General features: G+C 44.9%; 1 protein-coding gene across 2 annotated transcripts in view; it reads right to left on the bottom strand.

Moving 5' to 3' along the window:
- Positions 1-20,937, bottom strand: part of APOO (apolipoprotein O) — a 670,501-nt gene that overhangs the window by 570,871 nt on the left and 78,693 nt on the right. For both annotated transcript variants that reach the window (XM_078657783.1, XM_078657784.1), the window contains exon 3: positions 11,240-11,359. In XM_078657783.1, coding sequence (XP_078513909.1) covers positions 11,240-11,359 — 120 coding nt within the window. The remainder of the gene's footprint in view (positions 1-11,239; positions 11,360-20,937) is intronic.

Here is a 20,937-nt window from a genome sequence, read left to right on the forward strand (position 1 = left end):
AATGCGCAGAATTGGCTTTGACAGAGAACTTCTTTGAGTATAACACCACCATATACCACCAAATCAGGGGCACATCAATGAGAAGCACTTTTGCTCCCAGTATGGCATGCCTCTACGTCCACCAATTTTAGGAAGACTTCATATACATCCAGGAAAACCCCTTCAGGCAACAACTAATGTTGAACATTGTTGACATCCTTATCGTCTCGCATGGGAACCACCAACAAGCTACTGAGTTCTGCGAGTGGGTCAACACAAGAGATGACCATCTCAAATTCACGTGCAACATCAACAAAAACGAAGCGGTGATTCTGGACCTCTGGATTACACTGAATGAAGAAGGACTAAGTACAAAAGTACACAACAAACCTACTGACAAAAACAGCCTTCTCATGTACAAAAGCTTTCACCCCAAAGCTCGAAGACAAAATTTTCCAGTGGGCCAATTTCTCCGCGTGAGGAGGAATTGTTCTTCATTAGAAACCTACGATCATCAAGCCCAAAACTTAGAGGACAAGCTGATTCAATGCCATTACCCAAAGAAAATGGTGAGGAGGGCTGGAAAACTAGCCGGAACAACAACTGGGAGGCATTGTTGGAGCACAATGAGAAACAAGAGAGTGACAAGATAGTATGTGTCACGACATACACCCCAATTTCCAACAAAGTTCAAAACATCATGCCGAAACATTGACATATATTGAACAGGGCGGGAAAGCAATGGACCGCACCAATGTTTACGTTTAAGAGAAACTCAAATATCCGGGACGCACTTGTTCACTCCAAGGTTACACCCCCTCCATCACAGACACAAACTACTTTGTGGGACCAGAACAGACCCGTGGGCCACTACCCTTGCGGTAGCTGTGTAGCATGCCCATTCACTCGTCCTACTAAAGAGGTCAACATCAAAATGGCTAGACTATGGGTCTTGTAGAATCTGACCAATTATAACAGCGAGAATGTAGTTTATCTGATAAGGTGCCCCTGCAATCTCCTATACATAGGCATGACACTGCGTAAGGTAAAGGTCAGATTCAACGAACAACACAGTCCCATACGGTGCAAAAAAAACAACACAAAGCTTACACAACATTTCCTTGAACAAGGACATTGCTACAAAGACCTTGAGGGGGTTGTGCTTGAAAGAATGCACCCTGGTAGTCCCGATCTTCAAAGGAAACTGCACATTCGAGAACGGAAGTGGGTGTACTGCCTAAAATCAAGTGACCATGGGTTAAATGATGAAATACCGTGGCTCCATACGAGTTAAATCCATATGATACTGTAATCACTATGATAAACCATCAATTCAGACCAGAAATCATCATTGTTCTGCATGCCAAAACAACGCTTCCATCTGTATATATTTGTTTTTATGTGTGCACCTTTAGACCATATGGCTAACATTGTGGTCCCCCACGTCCATTCATTTAACCCATACATCCAATTATGGGTACGACTGCACCTGTTGAACCCTTTACTTTCAGGAGTGGTGTCCATGCATGTTAACCCAGCTATGGTGCAACCAAATCGACTGCTCATTGATCAAATTAGCAACTCATACGCTTTAACTATAGCAATTATATAACATATGCGCGTATGTTTTCTGTTCACACCCTTACCCTGGGCAGTGGCATTCCGGGAGTAGTAATTCATACTAAAACGAAGTGCTTACAATCAGGAGCAATCATTGTGTATATTTCATCAGGAATGGAGCGATCCTTTTTGCCCACTCTTTTAAAAACCTTGTAGGTCATGCACTATTACTATTTGCGTCTGCTTGTGTTTATTGACACCCCCACCCTGGTTATTGACGATACCAGGGTAGACAATCATACTATAGCACATTGTGCCCTGTCTGCATTCGTTTTTGGGCTGTATAAGGCATGCGGAACACTCTGGTGTCTTCAGCGCATGCGTTACTCTCGCAATACTACTAAGCCGCATCAGAGCGCACGATCCTCCGCTCCGATTACAGCCTCACACTAATGACCCTTAAGTCAGGCTGGCAAGAGGACAACGGAAGCATGGTGCATTCGTTACTCATACGATACTGCTGAGCTGCATCAAAGCGCACAATTTGTAGCCCCAATTATAGCCTAACACCCAGGGCCGGCGCTAGGCATGGGCAGAGTGGGCAGCCGCCCAGGGCCTCGCGGCTGTGTAACTGTGAGGGGGGCCCCCCACGGGCCCATCAACCTTTGAAATGGTGCCATTGTAAGAGTAACAGGTGGGGAGCCCCCTCCCTTGGGGTTTGCAGCCGTGGTGCAATGCGCGCGGCCCACGGCGGGGGCCCCCTCACTCCCCGGCTGCCATGGACTGAAAGTGCAATATGACACCCCATCCCTTTCAGATGCTGCAGTGCAGATTGGACCCTGATCAGCCTAATCGCTGCATCTGCATAACAGCAGTTAGGGAGATGCTTGAATTGGCGTGAGGTGTGAAGTGAGCCCTGCCCCTGCATGAAAGAAACGCAGAGCAACCTGCAGGGCTCACAACACAAAAACTTAGAGTGATCTCACATTACAAAAGGCGCTGCTCCTTCTATGGAAGAAATGGATAAAGGGCTTATTATTCTTTTCTTTTTTTGCAACTCTGTTTTTTTTCTCAAACAAGCATGTTCATCCAAAACAAACATAAAAGGAGTTGAACATAAATAACTCCAGTTATAAGCGATTGGTGTTTTTTATTTTCATGTAATTTACATGAACCGAAGGAAGAATGAGCAATTCGCTCTTTAAAAGTTAAGTTGAGATGCTAACATTCAGTTAGGGGAAGCGATGGGGGGGTGATCCCACATCCATCCTTATCACCCCAAGGGGAGTGCAATGAACCCTCCAAGATACACCCAAGTCATATAACCCCTCAGGCCACTCACCATTCATTGCTTTACGCATCTGAAAAGTAATATGAGAGCAGTTGTGTAACACAAAATGATGGGGTCCCTCACTGCAGAATGTGATAATGGGCCCCAGAGTCTCCCACATCTCACAGATATTCATTGGCCCTAGGCTGAATGGGAGGCCCCTGGAGGGATGGGGCCCTCAGAAGTGTTGTGGGCCCATCTGTGCTGCAGGGGACTGTATTGCGCCCAGGCACAAGACGTGAAGAAAGGTAAGAGGCCGGAGAGAAGAGTGGTGAATAGCCGGGTATGTAGGGGAGAGGTGGAAGCTTGAGAGGCAGAAACAGTGAATGGAGAGTAGAGGTGATAGAGATAAAACATGAAGGGGAAGATTTTCAAACATTTTGTGCAGGTTTTGCGTCATAAAAGTGACGTTAACCAGCGCACATTTTTTTTGCTGCTATTTTCTTTCCAGCGAAAACTTGTTTTGTGCTGGAAAGCACCCTCTAAGTAGTGCAAAGAAGCGCAAAGCACTACTTTGCGTTACTTTGCGCCGAGGGGGTGGTACATGGGCGTGACCATGTAACCACCCATGCCCTTTGACGCAAAACCATATTTACAAAAATTTGTGAACATGGTTTTGCGACAAAAGTTACCGCCCCTTCAAAGGAGGCGCTAACAAGAGAAATGATTTCATTTCTCCATGCTTTTACGACTTTGCATGCGCACTATACTGCGCAGCACGTATGCAAAGTGGGAAAAGTGTAGTATCGTACCCAGCATAGTATTTTGCACAAGAAGGGTACCCTTCTGTACAAAACCTATGCAACATTCATGCACACACCTTAGCGCTTCAGCGCTAAGGTGTGTGCATGGCGCACAGAGCTGAAACGAGTGACGGTGTAAGGGAAAGGGGAGGAGAGAGCCAAGTGTTTGAAGATATGGTGCTCTCCTGCTCCCTGGCTGTCGCGCAGTGCAGCGCAGCCGCACGGGAATGGGGGAGGGGGAGGCTGCGATGCGTCACATGACTTTTTTCGGAATATCCCCAAAAGAGTTGAGCATGGAGGGGCGAGGTGGACATGAGGGACGCAGAACCCGTGAACAAAGTAGAAGAGAAAGATGAAAGGCAGTGCTTGGATAGGCGAGTTAGATATAAGAGAAGCAGAACCATCAGGAAAACTTAAGTGTCAAAGAGAGGGAATGGTGAGTGTTGGATATAAGAGGGCAAGACAACCAAGAGCAGGTAAGAGGCTAGGGTAGAGAGGCAGGGGAGAGGTAACTTTCAGAAAGGTAGAACCAGTGAGAGAAGGCTAGAGACTGCAGAGAGATGAGAGGTGAAGAGCTCAGCAGGTAGGTAGGAGGTGGGTGTAATATAGGCAGGATTTGTGAGAAAGGTAAGAGACAATAGTTAAGATAAAGTGAAGTGTAGAGCATGGAAGGGAGACATGGATTTATGAGACAAACAGTGAGACAAGGTAAGAGGTAAGGGGATCAAAGAGGAGAGGTGGATGCAAAGGGGACAGACCAGCAAAGAAATCTTAGGAGTCTGAAGGAAGAAATGAGAGAAGAATGGCAGTACATGGATGCGGTATGTAGATGTAAGAGAGGCAGAACAATCAAGAAAGCTTATACAGAGAAGAGAGAGGGAATGATGAGATGTGGATGTAGAAGGCCAGAATCGGTGAAAAAGGTAAGAGGCAGGGGGGAGATGAGCCATACTGCATGGAGGAGAAAGATGGATATAAGGACATAACGAGAAAGAGAAGCAACAAAGCTGGGGATAGCAGAGAGATTGATGTAAAAGGGGCAGAGTCCATGAAATAAGGTTTGAGGAAGAGATGATAATATGAATGAATAATGAATGGAAATAGGTGGTGTAAGAGGCAAAATCTGTGAGAGAAGATTAGAGTGTTCAAGAGGATGAAAATCGAGAGAAGATGGAAATGGGGCAGAACCAGTGACAAAAGTTATAAGGCTGGGGGAGAGATGAGCAGTGAAGATAGCATAGTAGAGTTTGATGGAAGAGTGGCAGAATCAGCAAGAGGAGAGAGGAAGGAAGTAAGGGGAGAGTTGTATGTAATGAAGTAGGAGCAGAAAGAAAAGATAAAAGGAAAGGGAAGAAGTTAAAGGCATGGCTGGATTTAGGATGGCATAACCAGCAAATAGATAAAGACTGGGTAGAGAGTTGGGATGTGAAGAGTAGGACAGAGAAGAGAGATGTGGATTTAAGAGGGGAGGAATCAGCAAGTGAATATCAGAGGCAAGGTGGAAAGATGAGAGGTAAAGAGTAGAGCATGGAGGTGTGAGGGTCAAGATGGATGTAAGAGTGGCAGAACCAAAGAGTAAAGGTAAAAGGCTTGGGCATTGGGGAATGATAATACGTTAAAAGGAGAGCATGCAGAATGAGGTGGATGTAAGAGGGGCTGAAACAGCAAGAGAAGAAAGTAGAAGAAAGTAGGCTGAGCAAGAGGTGAGGTCAAAAGTAAAGCACAGAGGAGAGAGGTGAATGTAAGTGGGCAGAACCAGCAAAAAAAAGTAGGAGGCTGGAGGAGAGGTAAAATTGTCTTTGAACTAGCATGTGCTGCTAAGTACATTGAACCTTCTGCCAAAGTTTTCAATTACCTGCCTCTTTATTTTCCAAGTGCCATCTCATTCTCTTATTTGTGCTTTCTGTTTACTGGAGCATTTTCAGGTCGCTCACCCGAACCATCATGGATCCCTTTATGTTGATGTCCATACCTGCTAAAACCAAATGCCTTAACCTTGAACTTCTTTGGTGCAACTGGATTATCAGGGAGCCACCTGAAAATCCACTGTATAGCTATGGGACAGTCTGTCTTAGAATTTTATTCATGCACTAATCTGGAAACATTGGTTTTGGAGAGATAGAGGCATAGCTTTTAAACCCCGTTTGACGTGTTGCATTTCCACATAATACAGCTTTAAAATATTTGCACTTATTTTATTAGGGCTATTTTTTGTATTTGTAGCCATCTCAGTGATGTACACATTAGAGAGGTAGCTTCTTGCAAAGCTACTTCAACAGTGCCAAAAAATGATTAGTCAGTGGACACTTCTTATGATGTCACTTGCTGTGATACTACATTTTATGCAAATTAGAGGGGCCTCACATGTTCCTATCCTGCCCGGGGCCCCACGAATCCTAGGACCGGCCCTGCTAACACCAATGACGCACAAGTCAGGCTGTTAAGAGGACAACGGAAGAATGACGCAATTTTACAGTGCCTGGCACACTTTCCTTCCGTGACACAGGTGTAGTTCATCTAGATGTTAACGAGCCAATTAACCATCAGATCACTCATATATAAACCGTGCTGCCGCCCCAAGCCATTTACCAGCGGGGAAGCAGACAGGAAGAACCTTAGGAGCCTCACGAGGGATGCACCTTGGAGTAGTAAGGGAATGAAGGGAATGAATGGTTGAATGACTGGGTTATTTGGTGGAGCCAACAACCACCACAAATAAGAGTGAATGTAACAGTGTGCATTTCTCTAATTGTCACCCTTGTTAATTCTCTCCAAATTTAATTTGGCATTCAGAGTGTGACTACAGGGGTCCCTCTACCCCTCCCTTCCCATGGGGCATCCCTACATCTTTAATAGGGTAACAGTATGAGCTGATCTCACTACGTTTTCTCCAGAGAACCACATTTGCAGTGACACGGGTGCTCACCACATGCACTTCAAATGTACCACATGCATGTTTTCGTTTTCCCATCTGATTTCTCTCTAACCAGTATGAGTGCATTTCAAATTGTTTCACTTATGCTATGTTATTGTTTTACAGGTATTTCGAATGAGTACTGGCAGAACTGGACTAGAGCCAGCCTATGTGAGGGGATTTATCTTTGTCTTTTAGAGACAAGATAGGAGCCCTTTTCTCACTTACGCCCTGATGAATGGGATGGACCCTCCTGGCCATAGTGGCAGAAACATGTTTGGAACACGGATGGAGATGGGGTACTAGACCCCCAAGTCTCGACCAATATTTTTAACATCGGGCACGCCCTGCACTATTAAAAGTTCCCACGCAGGACCGTGCATCGATTTTTCACTCACTCACTTTTTTAGCACGGGCCCCCACTTAGTTTAGAAGTGCCTCCCTGTCTCCAGTTGGAGGCCCGCCCTTTATCAAACGTGGTTTTTAACGGGCGAGGACAGCCAATGATGAAGCATTGCACCTGTTGGTGTGTGAGGCCAGTCCATACATTTTTTGGAGATGTCCAGCACCACCTAATTCATCGGCATAGTGTGCCTTCTCTTTTACTAGGAATCCGATACTGAGTCAGGGTAGCTTCTTGTAGTGTGATAAGAGTATTGGGTGAACAGAAGTCAAAGTTGGGGCCTACACCCTCCCTGGCCTGCAAGGTCAGCAGGTAGAAATAAAATCTGAATCTTACCACAGGCTCCCGGCATTGGGATTGAGGGGGCCAATGGGGGAGGCCCCAGCCCGGCTCTTCCTGACTCTGACAGAGCACATCCCGCACGGCAGAGCAGCTTCTTAAATAATGGCAGCAGATTGGGAGCAAAAAATTAGGAGCAGTTGATCATCCGTTCCATGCAAGGGGTTATGGACAATGCAATCTCAGCAGCTGTTCGTCGCAGCACCTATCCCCTAGCAAATCTATGGGCAGTCTGCACCAATGCAGTTTCACCCCGGCAGCCACAGTAGGTACACAGCTGTTGGACGCAATTCTCTTGAGTCCCACTAACCAGCACAGACATGGAGCTCCTCACACCCACTTTGTTGTTGTGGCTTCAGAAGCTCAAAGTCACAATCTTCCTTCTCTGTCCTTTACAGTTTTGGACAAAAAGTAAGTCATACTTTACAAACCTTTACCTTGTGAGATGGGTAGAGACAGTAAGTTCTTATGTTGATCTTCACATACAGTCTCTTTTTCCCACAGGTTTCACATGGCCTGAAAAGTCCTTTTAGTCAGTTCTGACAATATAGATTGTCAGTTTTTCTCAGTAGGTAAAAAACTGTTGGTGATTTCTCTCAAATTTAGAAAAAGTATAGTTCAACTGAGCAAGGGTCAGGAGAGACTCCATTCACACGACGTGCAGTTGAAAATCTGAGGGAAGCTTCTGTGGGTAGTGTTCCAATCAATCAATCAATCATTGCATTTCTAAAGCGCGCTACATACCCGTGAGGGTCTTAAGGCGCTGGGGGCGGGGGGGGCGAGGGGGGTGGAAGCCTAATTGTTTGGAGTTTGGTTCTTTTAAATGATAGGGATGTTACTAAGGTGAATATTATCTAGCCTTTTTCCAGGCAATGTTTAACGTTGTACTGCTTTTTAATTTTACAGTGGGACTCTCACTTCGACGACGGGGAATGATTCAAGCATATGGATCAATGAAAGATCCAATACTGGAGGATTATGAATATAAATTAGAATAATAGTTTCCTATGGTTCATTTATCAAAATCTGTGTATGACATAATAGGAATATATCGGAATGTATTTAACTTTGGAATCAAACATTCAACCATCGAAATGTAATACAGAAAAGCTACACAGGTCATATAAGGTAAAGGGACAAAAATATAATATCAATACAAAATGTTAAAAAAAGTTCTCTGCAGTGAAAGGCCACCTAAGTGAAATAAAACAAATGTTCACGGTAAGTAAACTGCGGAAAAACCGCATCTGAATTACTTATTAAGCATGGCAATAATCGTCCAGTACACTCAAAATAAATTCTAAACAGATTCAGTCTGATTGATGTTCTTCAGACCCTGACTGGAAAATATGTATGCCCTATAACATATGCGTAAAAATGTGTAAAGAGAATAATCACCAAAGGTTGCACTCCTGGTGAATAACCATGTCTTGATGACCCTCTATGAGCGAGATGGTTGTTAATGTTGCTCGAGGGACGAAGGTGTTTGCTCCAAAGATGGGAAGTAGAGATGAGGAAGGCTTACCCTGCAGCCCCAGCTTGCCAGTGAGATATGAAGAAGCTGCTAGGTAGAGGAGCAGTTAGTAGTGTATACATTTATGGTTCAGATAAGTGGTGCCAGCGAGATGGCACATTTGGCACACTACACAGTGGGCTGAACTGCCACCCTTTCGAGAAAGTAGCAGGAGTAACAACCATGACGTACTTTTGATGCAGGCACAATCTCAATGGCTCCTTTGGCCAAAAGAGAATGCACTTCATGACGCAATAGGGAGAGGTGATCCTTCGTAAGTCATTCTGTGAATGGTGGCATAGAGGGCGGTGTGTCTGTGAAAGAGGGAATAACCCCACTGGATAATTTGACGCACCTATTTGTCCAAGTTACAGACTGTTATCGGGCAGGTAGGGCCTGATCATGCTAGCCATTGGTTACCTGTGATGGTGAGAGGGAAAATTAAAATTTAAAGGGGTATTGAGGCTGCGGCTGCTGGCGGGGAGCGGTGGACTGGCTATAACACTGGCCTTGGGTCACACATGGCTTGGGGGACCGTGTTGTCATCCCCACAAGATCTAAGGAGCATATTGGTAGTGGTGTCTGAGCGGAAAAGAACATAGGGGAGTCCTGGCTGGGTGAAGACAGATGGGTTCTCAGGAGTGGGCCAATGGCAGTGGGCAATTGTCCTGTGGACAGAAGCCCCCTGTGGAGGGCCTGGTCCATGCCCCGACCAGGGCATCCATAAAGGCTTTGTTAAAAGGGAGGAGAGGTTTTGTGGGGGCAACTCCCGACTGGAGCACTCTGTCAAAACGTTTGCCTTGACTGACACTGAGGGCAGCATAAGGTCCATGACATCAGATGCCCTCCTCACTACCATGGCAAGTGAAGCCCCTTCCTCTCTAGTCTTATTAGGAGGGGAGGCTAAGCCAGTGTCTTTGGAGGTGTCCATACCATTAGTATCTGCCAGTTTCTCATACCAATTATCCTCTGGCTCTATAGTATTAGGATAACTAAAAGGATCCTCGGATCCTCGCCAATCATACTCCCCACAGGGCATATCGAAAAAAAGTAGGCCCTGGCTCTGATTAAGAAGGTCGTGTTCTGGCCAAAGTCAGCATCAGGCAACGCTGATCTGGCTCCGTATCGGAGTCATGTATAATGGTGGGGTCAGCGCAGCCATGGGTCATTGGTGTCACTGGAATGGGCTCCAAGGAAGGGTATGGCGTCTAGACAGGAGCCACTCCGGGAACGTATCCAAAAGGCTCTACTGATGCAGAGGGCAAATCTGATAGCGGGAATCTAGTACGTGCTTCTGCCGAACCTGTGGGACCCGAAGGCGCCCCAGAGGGGTCAGCCCGCCCAAGTATGAGGTGCATGGCATTACAGAACTTCTTTAATTGGGCAGGTGATGGTCCAGCTGCAGGAAATTCTGGGTGGCATGGAGAGGACCAAGACATTGGGCTCCGCTGCTGAAGCGTGAGCGGGATCTAGACCTGTGGCATCTTTCTCCCACTTCGCCCTTAGACTTGGTTCAGCATGGCGCAGTTGAGGAGGGCTTCGACTTCTTTGATGTTTGAATGGGACTTACCCTACAACTTTCCGCGCAATGATGAGCACTGGGAACTGAACAGCGAACGGGCCTGGGACCTTCCACACGTCTGGGACCTGAAGCGTCTTAAAGTCAACTGGCGTCAGGCGGCCAAGAGCTTCAGGGAGCAGTCCCGAACTGCCTTGGGACTCATTGCGGGCGCAGCAGTTAATGTAGGCCTTGGAGTCACGCACAGGTCCAGGCACCAGAGGCATGCCAGGTTGAGGTCTGTCACAGATATCTGCGTGTCACAGGAACCACAGTGTTTAAACCCCACAGTTTTTTTTTTTAAGCGACATTCCTAATTGCACACTGGGAGCAAAAGCTCAAAAAAAGGTCAACAAAATGTCGACAAAAACCAGTTAAAAAATGGATTTAGGTAGCTCTCTCAGGATCTGCGCTGATGGTGCAAAAAAGTAAAGAAATGTCAGCGTGCTGGGATGGCACCAATATGGGCACCATACACGTCACTTTCAGAACTGAGGACACAAAGGTGATCAACGACACCTACCAGCGCACAGATGAAGCCTGAGGTATAATTCAATGTTACGAAACTGCGATTTACAAATTATCAATTTTTTTGACACAATTTATAGACATTCAGCCAACAAATGGTATAGGGAAGTTGGAGATGGGAAACTATATTTTTTCTTTAGTACTTTTGCTGTGTATGGCAAGTTAAGAGATGGCACCTCAGAAGGAGTAATCTATAAATTATCCTATAGTAATGCAAGGCTTATGATAAGCATAGTTTTATATGATCGTTTTATATTTGATTTATGAATGCGGACGTAATCAAATATATATATATTTTTTTAAACATTCCAAGAAAGTAAGGCATTAAATGCAGCATTATTGACATTAGTCTCCAAATATACATGGTGTTACCTGGCATCTGCTGGTGTAGGGCGCAAGAGACTGTCTCAACCATGAAATGCTCTCCTCCAATTGAGTAGGTTTATCTTCTACATACGTAGAGTCACTGAGAGGACTAGAGTACATGGAGAGCTGTTAAATAGTTGAAAGACCACATTTTAATGCAAAGGACTTTCAACATGGTAAAACAAGAACAACCTAAGGTGCAATTTAGACAACCAAAGGTACATGTAAATGAATGTTAAAGCTTTAAATCCTTTTTATCATTATATCTTTACCACTGGGTTTTGAAAAAGTGTTATTTATCTCCTCCTATCACACTTCTGTCATTTTTAAGTGGTACAAATAACAATTGACCGTACGGCATTTAACAGCTCCAGAAGGGCAGAAAGATAGATTGGGCTTGCCACCAGTTATATGTTTTACCTGCATATGTCATCAACAGGGAGCAACAACTAACTGAGCCATCTTACTGGTATGATACACAGTCAAGTCTTCTGAGGGCTTGAGGACTATGCATTTCAATCAGTAATGTGGTTTTGTACCATTTGTTGACTGCGTTGCCAAATATAAATGTTCATTGTGTTGAAAGTTATACAATGTTATGCTGTGGTTAGGTTAACACTTGATGTGGTACAGTTTGTTCTATTTGGAAATGTCTAACAAGTTGGTTTGTTGGAATATGTACAGCAGTGTTGGACTGTGGTCGGGGGATGTGGTGCTGTATTGTAATGTAGGGTGCAAAGTAAAAGGTTGTGGTTTAGTATAATTTGAAGTGGTGTGTGATTATCATGCAGCGTGGTGTAATGTGGTGTGCTGATGAATGGTGTTGAGCTTTTTTTAATGGTGTAGCATATGTTAGGTTGTGTGAGCGTGTGAAGCACCAGAGTATTATATTAGGTAGTGTCTTGCGGTGTGATGTGGTATGAAGTGGAATAATGGGGATTATGGTAGTGTGATGAGGAGACGAGGGGGGTACTACTGAGCAATGGGAGATTATCTGTGATTTGAAGTGGTTATTGTTCAGTGTGACCACGGAACATTCTGCTATGGTGTAATGTTGGGGTATGTCACAGGATGGGTTTCTGCATGGTAGTTTGAGCTGTGATGATGGTTCAAGTGGTACACTGTCCGCAGAAAGGTTGAGGTTTGAAGAATGTGATGTGTATTTGGTTATGGTGTGTTATATACTCTGATTTGGTGTTACTTATGTGGCGTATCGTGGTGTGGTGAGAGGTGGTAAGGTGCGATATGGTCCCTTGGGGTGCCTTTTAAAGGTGTATTATGCTGTTAGGTGAGGTATGGTGGGAAGTTGTTTGGCAATGTTTCTAAAGATGTTTGAAAGGTAGCATGGTGTGATTCTACAGGGTGGTTAAGTGAAAAAAGCTGTGGTGTTGTATGGTGTCATGTGATAATGGTTGGAATGCTGTGGTATATTATGTGGTGGACTTAGAGCTATGGTATATTACACGATTCATGTGGACTTGTGTAGTATAGTGCGTGTTAAGTTGTTAGGCGTGCTAATGAGGTTTCAAAAGGGTATTTACTTGGAGTGGTGCAGGGTGTGAGTAGGTGGTTTCCAATAATGAGTGAAGAGGTGTGTTGGGCGACATGGTGTTGGACAGAGTATGATGTGTGGTTGTTGAACTGTAGCTACACATCTGATCCCCTCTTCCATTTCTGAGTTACAAAAGAAGCTGAAGACCTTGTTCTTCGAATAGACTCACTCGCCAGCTCTTAGCCAGGCTAGTCAATCAATTCATTAAGCTTTATTCGGCACATAAAAATGACCATAAAAGCACAAAAAAATACAGATGCACACAAAACATTATACACAAAGGGTACCCTTCCAAGTGATGGTGTGCTTTACAAATACAAATAACGTCCGGACATAAATATTGTAAAATTGATTTTGAACATGCTTGAAGTACAATCAAAGCCTTTGTATTGTTGCGCATTCACAACCATTTTAAAATCTCTGCCCTCCTGCATTTTGTACACTGCACATTTAGCCAGACTACTCGAGCAATCATAGCAACGTTTGAAAGATGGCATTGAGAAGTAGAAACTGCAGGATAAGTGAAGTCAGTTTTCTACCGCACATTTTGGCTAGATCCTGCAGAGACTAGGGGCCAGATGTAGGTCGGTCGGTAACGGCCGAAAATCGGTATTTTCGGCCGCTACCGACCGGTATTGAAGAATTGGTATGTAGGGGCATATTTTTACAGAATCTGTAAATTTACCGATTCGGTAAATTTACTGATTCTGTAAAATACCGATTCGGTATTTGTGTAAATCCCAGATGTAGGTGGGACTCTTCTGAGTCCCAAAGGCCCTACAAAATCGGTATTTTAACACACAATCCAATTGGGTGTTAAAATACCGAAATCAGGTGTGCATGCACATGTGTGCATGCACACCTAGCCATGTGACAGACAGACATGCCCTTAGGGCATGTCTGTGTGTCACATGGCGCACATGCCAATTTTTGGGGTGCCAGAGGGTGTCAAAGTGACACCCCCTGCACCCTTGCAGAATTCGGTATTTACCGATTCGGTAATTACCGAATCGGTATTTCCCATTGATTCCTATGGGCTTCACAGCCCATAGGAATCAATAGGGAATACCGATTCGGTATTTACCGAATCGGTAAATACCGAATTCTAAAGATTCGGTATTTCAACATCTGGAAATACCTACATCTCCCCCCTTCATATTTACCGACTCTTAAATACCGAATCGGTAAAATTCGGTATTTAAGAGTCGGTAAATATGAATTACCTACATCTGGCCCCTAGTTCCTTCCTTCCACCACCATGCGAGTCGAGCCTGCTGGTGGGGGATTATAAGTAGTTTTTTAAATTTTTTTATTGTATTATAAAATTGAAACAACATTAAAAATCAGGATGTTCCTTTTATTACCCCGGTAAAGAAATTTAGCACAATTAACCATACCAACAAAAATTCACACCTGCCCATAGACACTAGCATATCCATATTCTGGTCATATTGCCTGTAACATTAATCCTCACTACTTGAATGTCACAGATATTGATGCTTAAATCCATTCACCCGCTACTTCATTTCTGGATAGCAGTTCAGTCATAATGGCCATACGGTGAGTGGACAAGATAGAGCCTGACAGACTGATTGAAAATGGTCCATCAGGGGCTTCCAGGCAATCTGAAATCTCGTCATAGTAACAAGTGATCATTTCCATAACCTTTCTCAATCTTTTTGAACCAACTAGTGAATTTGTTTTCTTCCAATGTGGAGCCAGTTCTTGATCAGCTGCCAGGAGCATCTGTGAAATAACTGTCCACATATGTAATGTAAGGACTTCCATAGTGGAGGTCAAAAACCCCAAATCGTGATAATGGGGTCATCAGCTATTGGGAAACGCGTCACATTCATTTGATAGTTCAGCACTTCCTTACAGTATATGGTTATCATTGGACATGACCACTGCACATGTATATCCATCCCTTCCATACTGCAACCCCTCCAGCAACATTTGTTTGAGTTTACTCTGAGTACAGTACCAGATGAACTTGATTTTATACCACGTGTCCCGACCCTGAACACTACGGGCTGTCTTCTGAATGTCATCCCACAAGCCCTGCCAGCCTTCACTTGGTATGTCTTTCCCTACTGCGCTCTCCCTTTCATGCATGGATGTCCATTTATGATCAGCAGGTGTGGCCATGAGGGTAGACTATATAGCTGAAACCAGGCCCTTTGAGCATGCATAGTGCATACAAAAGTTTTTTGAAAGTTATGAGGTCTCTAGTACCTGCTGGCTGAATCTGGGGTGCCAGTATCAAATGGGCAAGCTGGATGCACGTGTGCAATTCTTCCTGTCCTGCCCCAAATTCCTTCCTACATGATGTGACTGGTGTAGTTTTCTGGTTGTGGAACATATTTCTGAGAATTAGGCAATCCCCTCTATGAAAGCTAGCAAATTGATTCCCATCTAAAGCCTGAGAGAAACCCGGGTTGTCAGTGGTTGGGTGAATGGGGAGGGAAAGTGGTATGCCCCCCCTTTTCTTAAGAGTACCCATTCCAGCCCCTTCATAGTCAGCTTGACTCTATCCGACACATAGGCTACTGCAGGTCTCACTCGATGAGGTAGCCACAGAACTTCCTACTGGGGTCTACCCCAAAATGTTCCAATCCGTATAAACCCAGTACTTCTCCATTTTCTTCAAGACCATTCAAAGGCTACCGTAAGCTGTTGAGCTATAAACCACTACTGTATATCTGATAACCCCATACCTCCCACCTTTGGCCCTTCGAGAGATGCAGGGTTTGCTATTTTACCATATGAATGGGTCACAGGTGGCTTGTATTTGTGTCAATACATTCTTGGAGAGAACCACCAGGAGAGCATGGAAGTAATGTAGTAAAATCGGGACACGTTCATTTAGAGAGCCGCTATTCTTCTCGTTCATGAAATAAACAAGGGACCCCATTTAGTTCCGGTTCCTGTGATGTCTTTCAGGAGGCTCGGTGGTTAGCTCGAGCAGGAATGGTGCGATTCGCATGGCCGGATATTTTATACTTCCCTTCGTACATTTGAAAGGCGGAAGACTCAATACGATTTATGGCTGTTTGGGTTCAGTTTTGTTGAAATGAACCATTCAAAAGCGTTGAATATTATGTCTAGGGATTAGAGTTGTCTTCTCGGTATTCCTTAATATAAGTAAGAAATCAACGGTGAACAGATTGATGGGTGGGTATTATTTAAGGCTCACTGCAGAGGTCTTCATGGACTCCCCTACGCAGGCGGGCAACAAGAGCCAAATTTCGGGGGGGGGACTGAAAAATATTTCGGGGGGGGGGGGCTAATTCTTCCGTACTTAGACAGAGTGGCTGTAAGAAGGGGTGAACACACAACAAAATTTAAGTCTTGTGATAACGCATTGTGCTTATACATTGTCTTACTTTTTTTTATATATCTGGTTTGGCCTTCCTGCCCTGGAGGCCCATGGTGGAGACGATATTCGGAATGAGTTGGTGCTAATTCCCCAAGAAGAGGAAGACATTTACTTTATCGTTGTTACATTGGACTGTTGTTACTTTGGCAATAAAAGGCTCTGAAGACACTAATTTGCCTCGCAGTTGCTTCAACCCGCGACACAGTGGTTAAAGCCTTCCATTAGATTTTTCAATTAGATGAAACATACGGCAGATTTATCAAACATCTGCCTTTTTCAGATAAATCCATGAGGGTCTACAAGGTAAGGCTTACACCCCTCCAACCTATATGGTAGCACTTTAGCAAATATTTTAAAGTTGCTGAAGAGTAGTGATATACATCTACAAGATGAGCATTGCTCCTTAGGTTTCATGGTGTTCTAATTCAAAGTTATAGCCACCTCTCCCATTGTGTCCATGAACTCTGCCGACTCACGGAATGAGATAAAGAGGATGTGCAATTAGGTGGCCAACAACAATCCAAATCTCTGGTAGAATGCATTTGGGAATCCATCTGGCCCAGACACTTTATTGGATGGAAGGTTTTTAATACCCGTTTCTAATTTGGCTAGCGAGATTGCATGTTCTTCTTCATCCCTTGTAATGTCTTAAAGAATGGGGAGGTATATTGACTCCATGAAGACTGAAATGTTATTGTCATCAAGGAACTGACTAGAATATAGATCTCTGTAACAGGTTTGTTCAGTCATTAACAGGACGATCTAGCTGTTCAAGCTTGGGATCTTCCTAAACAGTGTAAATTATTTCTTAAACTTGTACTGACTCTCTTTGTGTTTCAGTTTTGATTCAAGTGTTTTTTAGTAAGGGACTGGATATGTCCTTGGTGTGACTTTATCGAGATTGCTTTACCCCATTTCAACACCTGAAAATCATCTCACATAATCAAAGGGGATCTTGTTTCAGTCGATTACTTTAAAAATGTCCCCTAATTTGGCCTGTCATCTCTTTCTCGTGTAATCTTTCTTTGAGGATCATTGAATTAAATTGTAATTTGGTGTTAGATCTACAAGTCTCCTTCATATAAAGTCCCATTTGACATCTGCATAGTTCAATATTATAATAAGGTCTATGTATATCTTAATTGCTTGGGCTAACGATGTGTTTGTACTCCTGGCCAGGTGTATTCTAGAGTTATATCTGTGGGTATGACAGAAAAAACAATAGTGCCTTTCGTGTGTCTGTCCTATGCCACGCATCTGTCATTCCCATATCGGAAAAGTATCTGCTGAAAGACTTAGACATCCCTACACACCACATATCTATCCAGCAGAAGCCTGTCAAGCTTAGGTTTATCTACTAAGTTAAAGTCTCCCACCCAAATCCCTTCCCAATTGCCTAGTCGTTGAGAGTATTTGAAATAAAAAGTTGGTAGGGTTCCTGCTGGTTGTTCAGAGAGTAGGAAGCAACAACTGCAACAGTTTTTGTAAGGAGGGTTTTCTTGCCCTTAGATGTACTGTGATATTAGATGGAATCGATTCTATTTGAGATTAATCGGGTAGCCTTTTAAGTAAATGTGTATATATATTTATATTTCTTTTTATTGAAAAATATAGAAACAGCAATATATTACACAAAGTGTCAATTCAGAAGGGGAAGGAAAAGACAATACAGTGAAATCAGCAATCCATGTATGGAAGGGGAGGGGGGGGGGGGAGGACAGGGGGGAAATCAATGCACATTACAATAGAGTAGTCCGAATGCGGGTCAGGGGGAAAATGGGACATCAGTATTTTCCGCTATAGGCGGTGCACATATATCTCCACGGTAGGCATTCCAGGGTCCCCACACTCTACACCACTTCCGGGCCCGACCCCGGGCCAAATGCACAGTTTTTTCCCTGAACATGCACCAATCCATGTTTTCCTTCCATACTTCAACTGTAGGTGGCCTTTGGGATCCCCACAATTGAGCAATGTCGCGCTTGGCAATCATGGCCCCCAGGGTCGCCCACTGAGTTTGGGCTGCATTATAATCCGTAGGTTCCCAGACATTCGATAGACATCGCCTAGCTTCCGGTAAGAGGGCAACCCCGTCACTTCCTTCATTACATCATGTACCCCGCTCCAGAAGGCAGCAACCTCACGACATTCCCCGATAATATGGAGAAATGTCCCTATCAGCCCACATCCTCGCTTGCACAAACCCTCCTCAGAAAAGCCCATGTGAACCAAATGGGGGCCCGTCACGTATATCTTATGAAGAATCTTGAGCTGAACCAGTCTGAGTCGAGCTGGAACTGCGACCTCTTTGAGAGAGGAGATTGCAGATTGCCAGTCCTCGTCATCCAGTTCCAGGCCGTCACTGGTCCACAAGTCACAAAGATGCAAAAGGAGGCCCGACCTATCATTTATTAATTTTTTGTAGACTAGGGAGATAGTACTATCAGGCACATGACCGTCTAACAATCTATCTTCGAGCGGGGATGACTCTGGAATTACCTCCCCCACTGGGAAAACCGGCCTCAAAGCATGGTGAACTTGAACATAATGGAAGTCTTCTGAATCAGCTAGTTCAAACTCCTTCTTTAGCAATTCAAACGATTTAATCTGGCCCTTCACCCAGAGGTATCCCACCTTACTGATAACAATGAGGTCCCATTTCTCAAACCCCTTGGTCTTCCACAGTTTACCAAGTTTATCAGAGCCAAAAAGCGGGGTCGCTCGAGTCAAGCGGTATTTCCATCCCATCAAACTAGTTGCGTCCTGCCACAGACGCACTGCCGTCTTGGTAGGTCACGACAAATCCTTAATCACCGATCTAGTGTACAGCGCCCTATAGTAGTTACCCCCAGGTAACAGCCATCTATCCATGGCAAAGGCGGGGTTCAATTCGGGACCATACATACCGTGAATAATGGCTCCCAATTGAGACGCCCAATAGTAACGTTTTATATCAGGGAGAGCGATACCCCCGTCGTACCACGGGAGCGTCAGTTTAGCCAGTGCAATACGAGGTCTACCATCCCATATCAACTTCCTTTGAAGACCCTCGACTGCATGGAGATAGCTAGCCGGGACTACATCAAGCGTGTTTTGCAGAGCATAAAGAAAACGAGGCAAGGACATCATTTTAAAGAGGGCCGCACGACCAAGCGGCGAAAGCGGAAGCTTACGCCAACCCGCAACATCTTGTTTCAGTCTAGACAAGGGTGGGAGGAGATTCTGTTCATACCGAGTGAAATATAGATACCGAGGTATTTAAACCCCGTTTGTGCAATCTGGATGGGACAGTTATTTGGAAGAAGAGGGACGTCACCTGAAAGGACGTATAAATAAGATTTTGTCCAGTTAATGATTAGGCCTGAGTTACTACCAAATGAATTCAAAACATCACACAATACTATCAATGACTTCCGGGGCGAAGTCAAGTAAAGTAAGATATCATCTGCATAAAGCGAGATGCGATCTTCAAACTCAGAGGACCACCGAATACCCTTCATCGAGGGCTCCCACCGGATCCACGCGGCAAAGGGCTCCAGAGCTAGGGCGAACAAGAGCGGTGACAAAGGACAACCCTGACGAGTTCCCCTCCCAAGACCAAACGGAGCAGAAACTCGGCCATTCACAACAATTTGCGCGAGGGGGTCCTCGTAGAGTAGCCTCACCCAGCCAATAAAACCGGGTCCAAACCCAAACTTAGCCAACGCGGCCCATAAATATGTCCATTCCACGGTATCGAAAGCCATCGTGGCATCCAACGACGCCAAGATGGCCGGCTCACGCAACGTCGCAGCTCTCGCGAGAACACCATGCAGACGCCTAAGATTCAGGGCGGTGTTTCTATGCGGGATAAAACCGGATTGATCCGGATGTATCAACTCGCTAATAACAGTGATCAATCGGTTAGCCAGTACTTTTGCGAGGATCTTAGGTTCGGCATTTAAAAGGGATATAGGTCGGTACGACGCACACTTATCTCTCCGCTTCTCCTCCTTGTGAATCACCACAATGGTCGCTAAACGCTGATCATGGGGGAGAGAGACACTCCCGAGACTCCAGAAACATATCCCGGAGATAGGGAGCCATCTTGTCAGGGCGCAACTTGTAAAGTTCAATAGGCAGGCCATTGGGACCCTTTGCTTTCCCCGAACGCAAGGAACGAATCGCAAGAGCCACTTCATCAGCTGTTATAGCGGCGTCCATTTGTTCCCTATCGACATCAGAGAGACGCGGTAAAGCAATATCACACAACAATAGATGTGAGTCCTCCTCCGGCCTGTCCGACACAGAGGAGTACACTGTTTTGAAGTGATCCGCGAAACACTGAACGATCTCTTTAGCGTCAGAGACCTGAGCACCAGTAGCTGTCTCGATCACAGGCACCACCCTATTAGCTCGATCTTTCTTATCAATTTACCAGCTTTGTCTCCCACATCATACAGACGTCCCTGCTGCTCCCTAGTCATGGCCTTAGCCGCATCAGTAACCAATGCCCTGTACTCAAGTTGTTTTAATCGCAGAACATGGGTCGTGGCACGGGTGACCCCCCCCCCGCTCCAGGTCAAGCTCCAAGTCAGCTATTTCTGTCTCAAGCTTAACCACCTCCTCATCCCTCCGGTTCTTAACACCCGCTATCAACGACAGGGCCTGACCCCTAAGGACGGTCTTGAAAGCCTCCCAAAGCGATACCGCTGACGAAACAGAACCCTCGTTTTCCAAAAAATACAGTTCAAGAGATTTTACCAGGGCAGTACGAGTTTTAGGGTTTCGGAG

This window comes from Lissotriton helveticus, chromosome 8 (assembly GCF_964261635.1).
Source record: "Lissotriton helveticus chromosome 8, aLisHel1.1, whole genome shotgun sequence".
NCBI lineage: Eukaryota > Metazoa > Chordata > Amphibia > Caudata > Salamandridae > Lissotriton > Lissotriton helveticus.